Genomic DNA, 10,926 nt, shown 5'->3' on the forward strand with positions numbered 1-10,926 from the left:
GAGCCAATTTGAAATAACAAACAATGAAAGGACCGAGAAAAATGAATGAAAATCTTTCATACGTTAAGTCATCTTGACAATAAATTTATAAGAGAGTAATCGAACGAAAGCACGTCATTCAAACATTGAAAGCTAGCTAATCGTCATTTAAAATCACCCAAGAAATTTTACACATTGAAAATAGAAAATATTAAACTTCCCCGTTAAACGAAATATTTTATTTCACGAATTATTCGTTGAAGCAAATTTTATTTTCCAAGAAAATAAAGAAAATTCTAAAAGAAATAACATTAACGTTATATACAACTACAAGATAACACGAAAGTTAAAGATGTTTCTTTTTCACTTTTAAGTTTGTTTACTTGCATGTACAAATGTGCCTGTACAATATGTGTGCATGTTTGTATATGTGTGTATGTTTGTATATATGTGTATGTTTGTATATGTGTGTATGTTTGTATATATATGTATGTTTGTATATGAGTGTATGTTTGTGTATGTATCAATGCATGTACGTTTGTATGTGTATCTATGTACATTATCGTCGTCATCATCGCGTTCACCATCATGTTATCACAAAGATGAAACGACAGTGATGATGGCATCATAACAGCCAACCGAACCACTCAAACAGGTGATGAGTACCAGCTTGGAAACTATTTAATTTGAGGAAAACATTCGAGAATTAATTAAAAACGTCTAACTGTAAACTTTAATAAAAAAAACATTGTATGAATAATATTAACAATAAAAACAGTAAATCATCGTTGACATCATCATCTTCGTCATCATCTACCTACACTATCATCTTCATCATCACCATCTGGCTACATCTTCATCATCACCATCCAGCTACATCTTCACCATCATCCTTTCCACCACAGAAATCACCAACATTACAAAATGTTACCAGCGAGCCAAACGTTTTAAAAATGAACGACTTGAATCCCACAAAACGCATGCAAACTTCAGCGTTTTTAATTACGTAATAAGTGGTAATGGGAAGCGATAACATGACGACACGAGTGACTGACTGATAAGCTAGAGATAACGAACATATGATGTGTGAAATGATTAGTGAAAAGGATGCTATGTCACGCCACGTCAATGTATCAAACAGAGACAATGATGATGATTTTTAAATCCTGACGAAGTGATGACGTCAATAGTGATGACGTCAACAGTGAAGACGATGATGATGATAAAGATTTAAATGGCAACAAAACCGACATCGAAAATATCCTCGAAAAAATAAAAGTCTGAAAAATTAATTCAAACAAATAATTTGTCCAGATAATTGGAAAAGAGTTTTATTATTGTAAGCTTCTTTTAATTGACTGCCCAGTTGTTACATTACGACTTATAGCACGTTCAGTTGTTACATTACATTAAGTTACATTACATTAAGATACATTACATTAAGATACATTACATTAAGATACATTACTTTAAGCTACATTACATTACGTTACAACATAATGTTGTACTGTGATAAAAATCTTGTGTTATTTGAATGAAAGGAGCAGTTATGTTCAGGCCAATGTTAAAAGAAGCCATTTTCTGCGAGAAAATGACCTGACAAACACGAGCCATACAATACACGTACACGCTAACACACTTACATGAACACAAACAAACACACACAAACACATACATACACACATGCATACATACGCACTAACGTATCGACACAAACGTGCAAACCTGCATACAGACATGTACATACAAACAAGCTTATACATATACACACACATAGTCACACAGACGAACAACATACATACAACACACACAAACATACAAACACACACACACACACACACAAACATACGAACAACACCGAACACACAAGACACATGCTTAATACTGAAATAGAAAGAAAGAAAGCAACTAATTTAATCACATGAATAACGAATGTACAAAAAGAAGTGATGATGGTGACGATGATAATAATAACGTACTGATGATGATGATGAGTGTCGTGTTGATGATGAAGAAGAAGGTGATAATGAAATGACAAATTTCACTCCCATGTAAGCATAAATAAAAGAAATGAAGGCGATTGTGAGAGCAACTGCTGATATAAACAGAACCGATAATGCAACGAAATAATTTGGAAAATTTTCAGTAAAAACAGTGGATGTTAATGTAATTAATGTACGTGATGCGATGTAGTTATGTTAATGTGATGTACTGTTAATGCGATGTACTTGATGCGATGTAGTTGTTACGTTACAAAAGTGTTATGTTAATATATAGTTCAACAAACATAAACTGGATGCGAAACTCGAGTGGTGATGATTATGATGGATGGATGGATAGATGGATGGTGATGATGTGCTTGATGATGATGATGATTACAGTGACGCCTATAAAAGCGATGTTCTAGTCAATATAATGATGTTAATGTTAATAATAACGACAATGATGATGATGACGATTATTCAATGAAAGTTGTTGTTGTTGTTGATGATGACGTCATCAAGTGTGGGTCGTGGATGAAGTAGCAGTTGGAGCAGCAACGGCAGATGAGGACGACGACGACGAGGCAGGCGAGTGGTGGTGACAGGCGCTGGAACTTTGCGGTGGCGGGTTTGATGGCTTCACAAACTTATCTGCACTCTGAGATATTTTCTGGATATTGATTAGTTGAAAGTACTAAATTACCGATTGATTGATTGATTGATTGATTGATTGATTGATTGATTGATTAGATTGATTAGATTGATTGATGGCAAGATTGGATGATTGACTGATTGCATTGTTTGGAAATGTAAATTTAATGGCAAATTTAGTGGTTGATCACTTTAAATAATATTAAACATTTAGTTGGTTACAATAAATGATTAGTTGAATGATTGATTAGTTGAATGAAAGATTAATTGAATGATTGATTAGTTGAATGATAGATAAATTGAATAATTAACTTCCAATTCCTGTGAGAGATTGATCGGCTGTTGGAACAGCAAATGAATCATTGGTAAAAAGAAATAAAAAACAACCAACGGCAAGCACAACTGGAACAAACTCGCAAAAAATGAAGCAAACACATACATAAGCAGCAGAAACCAGCAAACACACAAACAACATCAAACAGAAAGACTGGCACACATAAGCGACAACAAGAATCAGCAAGCACGCAGACACAAATAAAAAGAAGGAGCACAAACAGCATTGGTGTTGATCTGTGGTGGCAGGATGTTGTTGGTGGTGGACATGCTCTGAGACATGTGCAATCTGTCAATCATCATGGTCGATCTCATCGGACTCGATGGACCCAGGTGGAGGGCAGCTGTTTGCACGTTTGTATGTTTTTACGTTTGTAAGTGTGTGTGCATGTTTGTATACGTATTTGTGTGTTTGTGTGTACTTTAATATGCTGGTTTGTATTCGGAGTGGTAGTATGAGATGCGATGAATTTGGTTTGATTCACATTCACATTTGATTCACAAAAGACGCAAAGGAAACATACAAGAGTTACAACTAGCACAACACACGCGCACACAACCCAACAATTCAACGCAGCAGGCACAAACACACAACAGCACAGCAACCAACCTGGAGATATAGGTCTGGTGATGACTTGCATGGGCACAGGTGAGGAACCAGACCTGGTCCAGGTTGATGGCATATGTGCGTGCGTGTGTGGCTGCACGATCGAACTGCCTCCATGCATCCATGTGTCTTCAGGAGGTCAGTTGGTGTGGTGGTTGGTTGGGACAAGTAATGGTGGTAAACATTGTTACAGAAACAAGCCATGTTGCAGAAACAAATAATGTTGCATTAACAAATTATGTTGCCGTTATAGATAATGTTATAGTAACAAATAATGTTGCATTAACAAATTATGTTGCAATTATAGACAACCAGATGACATCAACTTAACAACAACAGAAACCAACCAGATGACATCAACTTTTCTTGATGTTTGGTCATCTCATTAAAATGTCTGCAATTAAAAATGATCCATTTGTTTATTCCTATTAGTTAACCTACTGAGATAAAATACCTCAATAGCATTAGACTGCAGATATTGAAATCATAACAGACGCGAAAACAATCATATAGCAACCATTGAAAACCACTATCAGCTGACACTTATCCATCCATCCATTCAACTATCTATCCATCAACCCATTCATCCAAATCTCCGTCTATCCATCCATCCCTCCAACCAACCAACCAACTATCTATCCATCCAACCAACTAACTATCCATCCATCCAACCAACCAATCAACATTTTATCCAACCATCCATCCATCCATCCAACCAACATCTATCCAACCAACCGTCTACGAACCTCTCATCATCCATCTCGAGACTTGATTCACTTTCCGAGAGATGCCTGCAGAGTTGTTCCCTCCTTTCGATCTCCATCTGGAGTTTCCTCTGCAGCCTCAGGTTCTCTTCCCTTATGTGGCGCTCCTCCTCTGCATACTGAACTATCTTCTCCTTGTCTGTGTGTGTGCGTATCAGTTTTTGTGTGCGTGTGTGTGTGCTTTAATAAATTGGTCAAAAACTTGTCATCCTTAAATTACCTTTCTGGCAAACACTTAAAGAGAACTAAGCACGAAAACTAACAAAACAATTAACCTGCCAAGCAATCAAAGAACCGTTTGAAAAACCATCCAATCAATAAATCAATCAGCAAACCAACCAACCTGCCAACTGCCAATCGACCGACCTACCAATCAACTAATCAACCAACAAACCATTTAACCGACACCATTCAACCAGTCACAACCAATGAACGGCCAACTAGCCAATCAACCATCTAACTTACATATCATAACCAATTGAATAGAGATTTCATCAACCAGCTTATGAATCAATGACCCCAACTACAGAGCAAAGGACTAACGTTCCACTTGAACAGTTTTCAGTTGGTTCTGAAGCCTGAGCACCTCGGCCTTCAGCGCCTGGATGTTCTGCACGAGGTTGTTGGCAGCATCCCCATCGACCACCATAGCTTGCGAGTCTCGTGGCGAGGGAGGTGCAGACACCGGCTGGTCCAACTTCTGCTGCAACATTCTGCATCGTGATTGGTCGAAAAATTTGCAGTGGTTAGTAGTGATTGGTTGGTTACATACATTGTGATTGGTTGTGAGTGATTGGTTTGCTATCAGCTGAACAGGTTGAGAGTGAGATTACAGTAGGAAATTAATTAGGAAATGGCTTCATACTGCAACAGACCTACCATGATGATGTTTCTTCCCATCAATCATCATTATTCTCAAATATAGTTACGAAAACAGTAGAGCAACGAATAATAACACAACACGAACGAACGAATGAACGAATGAATGAATGAATGAATGAATGAATGAAAGAATGAATGAATGAATGAATGAATGAATGAATGAATGAATGAATGAATGAATGAATGAATGAATGAATGAATGAATGAATGAATGATTACACAATAATAGATGAATGTATAAATTCATATTCCAAAAATCAAATTAATTAAATAAATGAATGATGATAAATGAATGAATGAATGAATGAATGAATGAATGAATGAATGAATGAATGAATGAATGAATGATTGAATGAATGAATGGCATTTGTACTCTATGTGTAGATGATGAACAGATGGATGGATAGGGATGAATGAAAAAATAATCATTAATAGAAATGGTAATGATGATGATGATGTAAACAATGATATGGATGATTAAAATAATTTAAAAAAGATTTGATAAAAAATGGCAAATATTTATGATGCAGCTGGCAATGCTGTTAACATAGAATGACGATGATGAGGAGGATGATGATGAAAGTTGCGATAATAAAGTAATTATGATGATGATAATGATAAGGATGATGATGATAATGACGATGATGATAAGGATGATGATAATGATAAGGATGATAATGATGATGATGATGATATGAATACTTGATTGACGAAGAACTTGAAAAACCACTTGATGATTATTTTGAATAATAAGATACAATTGGTGGTATGGACATGTGTTGAGAAGGAATGAAAGGGTCGGGATTAGGCGAGCGTTGGAGTTCGAGGTTGAAGGAGTGATAGGAAGGGGTCGTCCGCGATTGGGATGGAGAGAGCAGGTGGAGAAGGACAGAGTGAAAGCTGGGTTGCGTGATACTGAGGTGAGTGACAGATGTGAATGGCGTCAAGGGGTATTTCGGTTTCATAATAGATAGACAAACGGCAAACCCCGATCTCGGGGAAAATGTCGTCTAAACGTGTGTTGTGTTGTTGTTGATAAGATACAATTTACTTTAAAAAAGCTGCTGTGGTAATGTGATAAATATAATGATTATGACAGATGATGATGAGGATGACAGATGATGATGATGATGACAGATGATGATGATGATGACAGATGATGATGACAGATGATGATGATGACAGATGATGATGATGATGACAGGTGATGATGATGATAACAGATGATGATGATGATGATGACAGATGATGATGATGATGACAAATAAATAAACACTGTTAACTTGAAAGTTGCATGCACTAAGATTGCATTGCAATATCCAGCAGAATTAACAAGGATACAACAAAGTTGTTAACATTATTAACTTGTGGGATTTTTATCCTCAATAGTAATAATAATAATAATGGTAATAATAATAATAATAATAACAACAATAATAAATAATAATAACAATAGCATTAGTATCAGTAGTAATAATAATAATCGTCATCAGCATCACCACCATCATAAACATCACCACCATCAAGACCTCTTCTCGGCTTCCAACTTGTCCATCCTCTTCCACAGCCTGTTGACCAGAGCTTCTTGCTCCTGCTCCAGCTGGTTCTCCAATTCCACTTTGTCTTTTTTCAACTGGGAAGAAGTTTGCATCATCAATCCATCCACCAGGTAACATCCATTTATCACCAAATCAGTCAACCAATCAGCAACACTGAATTCATCAATCGAACAATCAAATAAGAGATCAATCAATCAGTCAGTCTGTCAGTCAGTCAGGACAGGAACTGACCTGTTCAAGATTGGCCTGCTTGTTGACGACCTCGGCTTGCAACTTCTCGATCCTCCTCATCAACTTGTTCACCTGGTACTCCTGCTCCTTCTCCAACGTCACCTCCAGCTCACACTTCTCCTGACGCAACTGAATCAATAGAAGATGTGCTGCTGTGCTTGAGTGTTGTTGCTATTGTGTGTGTGTGTGTGAGTGTGTGCGTGTGTGCGTGCATGTGGTTGGTTTCATACATGCTCATGTGCATGTTTGTTTGTTGACAGGTGCTTATGAAATATTGCTTATTACAGATGTCTGTTAGTTGGCTTTCAAAGCGAATACCGACAGTCAACTTAGTTTGATCTTTTAAAAATTTAGGCACCCAGGTTTTTACTCTACTTAAATTAAACTATGAAAAAAATTCATTGGTTAACCAACTAATCAATATTGTCCATACAAAACTCAGTTGCTTAATGCATAATGAACACGTAATGTGGTGGTACATCAATTGTACAGAAACACAGGCTTTGTATCTCCAACAAAACAAAAAAGAAGTTGCATTAGTGAGAAATAGAAAAAGTAAAGTTTGATACCAACTTGAAAAAGTTTTCGTGAGAGATCATTAGTGAGGAACTCTTCCTCCTGTTCATAGTTCCTGGCTAGCTGTTCCTTCTCGTTCTTCAGGGCCTGGATCTTCTTCAACAACGTGTTGCTTATGTATTCCTCCTGCTGTTCAGCCATCAGTTGCTGGGTGGTTGGTTAGTTAGGTGGTTGGTTAGTTAGGTGGTAGGTTGGATTGTGTTTGTGTTTTATTTGATTCTGCTTAATATTTCACATAACCACATTTAATTTTTTAACCAAATAAGAATAAGATTCATAAAATAAAAGACGAAGATTCCTTAAATTATTTTTTATTTTAAAAAATTTTTAATTTGAAATTAAAGTGGTAACATTAGCTTCAGCCAATAACTAGTGTAAAGTGCAATAAATAAAATTCAAAAAAAGAAAATAGCAATGAAAATATTAATTTAAAATTTTAATATTATTTATTAGAAATTCAGTAATTTTGTCAACTATCTATCTAACCAGTCTTTTTTTGTTAAAAATTAAGTTGGGCTCTCAATAAAAATGTATAGCCTTCTTCTTAATAAATAATTAAGACTTAATTTAATAACATATAATTGTTGAAAGAAAAAAAACAAAACTGAATGTGACTAATTAAATTAATATTAAATTAATTGTTAACCAGTGACAATAATAAATATTCAATACAATAGGTGGAGTAGGAATGAAACAATGAAAGGAAAACTTAAGAAGAGTTAAGAATAAAAATTAAATAAAATTTAAATTTGAAAATAATAGAGAAGAGAGATTTTTTTAAATATAAAATTATATTAAAAATGGACTAACAATAGTAACTCTGGCCTTCTTCAGCTCCCTGTTTTCCTCCTCGAGACTCTTGCACTTGTATCGGAAGGTGTCCAGTTCCATGCGGAGGACCCTATTCTCCTGCTGGAGGGATTCGACCCTCTTGTTTAGCTGTTGTAGCAGGACCCCAGACGGAAGCCCCCGAAGATCGGTAGGAACACTTTCCACTGAGCTCGTGTCACTCTCCAAATCACTGACACTTTCCGCCATTTTTAATTTATTTTATTTAACCTTTGTCAAAACTTAATTATTAATTAATTACTGCGCGAGACAACAAGTTGCAGCAAAAAATGAGACGGACGACATGTACATAATGTAAATAAAAAGTGACCAAAAACAAAAAAGTACACTCGATAAAAAAATATTTGGCTCTCGTCATCTTCAAACATTTATCATTAATATAATTAATACACTTTAACATTTGTTTGTCATTAAACAGCAATTCAGTATTTTTAATTATTATTCAAAAAAAACAGTTTTTCATTTATTCATATATTCACATTTATTTTATTTTATATTTTATATGTCTCGGAAATGGAAAACATTGTTGATTCTGACGAACTGGGTAATTGGATTGGTGAGACCTTACGTGAGAGATTGGACCTATTTTCGATAAACACCTGAGACATTCTCGTTGTCATTTCATTCGTCGTGCTAGCATGTGGTTAGTTTCAACGTGCATTTGATGAAATTTTGTAATTAATTAATTACAAAATTAAACTTATAAATTTATTTTCCAGGTCTGGAGTGTCCGGTATGTTCAAACTTTTAAAACATATTTATACCATTGAAATGTTAATCGCAGTTATTTAATTTTAAATTAAACCACATTCTTCAAATTTTGCTGAATTTAATTTCTGAATGCTTTTTAACTACAGCAATGTGGTGTTAACCAATTTTGCGACGAGTCAATCGGACAATGCCGTAACTATGATTGGTTTTTTCATTAATTTATTAATTTTTAAAAATGATTTATCAACGAGTTTGGTATTTTAATTTCGGAAAATAAATTCCAGAATGCAGAAAGGATTTCAATTGTGGTGACTGTCCAGTTGCTGGTTTCAGCACCGACAAAGATGGATGTGATTATTGCATGTGCATTAACCAACCCAGGGTCTAATCGTTACAAATCGTGAGTTGTACTGATTTTTTATAGTACATTTTTCGCATTTTTCAAATATAAGTTTGTGATTAAATTTTTCTAAGTTGAATGTTTTCTGATGCAAATAATTGTTTTGAAAGTAAGGTAGACATTTGCATTCAAATTTATATTTATAATAACTAATGGATAATTGAAGAATGAAATTGCAACATTGACAGAGCAAACCAAGCGAATTGGCGAGGCGAGGCTCAGCAACAGCAATTCATTTAATGATGCAAAAAAATTTAACGAAAATTTACTTAAAGATTTTTTATATTTAAATTTTGCTATATTCAATTAACTTCGGGGATGTAATAAATAAAATTAATTGCTGCCTAGTAACCTTATTCATCTTTAAAAACAATATAATTAAAACACTTAACAATAAAAAACAAAAACAACTTGCTAAAAGTTATACCTAGCTCCAGTTTAGAAACATGAGAAATACCTAACAACATTTCTCTTTTTACAAAAACTTGATTTCCAATACAAATGACCTAATCAATTCAACGGATTTATCTATCAATCCACATTTCAAACACTGCATATAAATTTTTCAAACTTGCAGTAACAGATCTATAACAATGAGCAGTTTTTTTGTTAAGTCAGTAAATTGATTTCAATATTATCTCGTAGTTAATGATTGCATTTGTCTTATAGATATTAAAATATAAGCAAAATTACGATTCTTAAGAGCGTTACAACGCAGTAAGACGTTTACAAACGTTAACAACTTATTTAAGGTTAACAATATGATACTGTGTTTCGTCCGTTTTGAATGATTTCCGATTCGTTTAGAGACAGGTATTGTTTTTAATGCGTTTTTGAAAATACAATGGACATGGTCATCTGCAGGAACTTCATTCTGTCTGTACATTTCTATCTGCTTTGTTGATTGAGCAACAAAAATATTTTCTTGCAATTGTTTCAACAGAGAGAGATTATTAAAAAAAATATCGCTTTTTTAAAAATTAAATTAGTTATTATAAGATGAAAAAAAATCACTAAAAATTAAAAAAACTACAACAATGAAATAATGAAGATGATGGTCCGTGTCTATAAATAAATAAATAAATAAATATATTTATGGATTAGTCCTTTAATAAAATATTATTTTAAATATTAATTTTTGTTAATAATATTTTTATCAAAGTCTTTTTTTAAAAAAGGCCAGCAACTTGCGCTGATAAGCATGCCGGTAAACAAATCCATCGAACGTAAATTACAAATGCAGTAATTGGAAAAATAAAACGTTGATGACCTATAGTCTTGATGATGTGGATTTTGTTTCGGTGATTTCTTCTGCTACTACCTACTTCGCAGTTTTATAAATGTTTTTGCGATGTTTTTGAAGAGTAGCAAACAATTTTTTATTCTCAAGAAAGAGGGAAGA

The 10,926-nt window shown here is 34.3% G+C and overlaps 1 protein-coding gene across 1 annotated transcript; it reads right to left on the reverse strand.

The window, feature by feature from the left end:
* Positions 1–4,231: 4,231 nt before the first annotated feature.
* Positions 4,232–8,704, reverse strand: HELRODRAFT_111102 (hypothetical protein; the record flags this gene model as incomplete). The annotated part of the gene is made up of 6 exons (XM_009017997.1): positions 8,375–8,704; positions 7,562–7,711; positions 6,989–7,117; positions 6,728–6,831; positions 4,860–5,029; positions 4,232–4,455 (listed from the first exon to the last, which is right to left on the reverse strand). The coding sequence occupies exons 1-6, from the start codon at positions 8,600–8,602 to the stop codon at positions 4,232–4,234; spliced, it is 1,005 nt and encodes a 334-aa protein (XP_009016245.1). The 5' UTR covers positions 8,603–8,704.
* Positions 8,705–10,926: the final 2,222 nt, after the last annotated feature.

The sequence above is a fragment of the Helobdella robusta genome (genome assembly GCF_000326865.2).
Source record: "Helobdella robusta unplaced genomic scaffold HELROscaffold_20, whole genome shotgun sequence".
Taxonomy (NCBI): Eukaryota; Metazoa; Annelida; class Clitellata; order Rhynchobdellida; family Glossiphoniidae; genus Helobdella; species Helobdella robusta.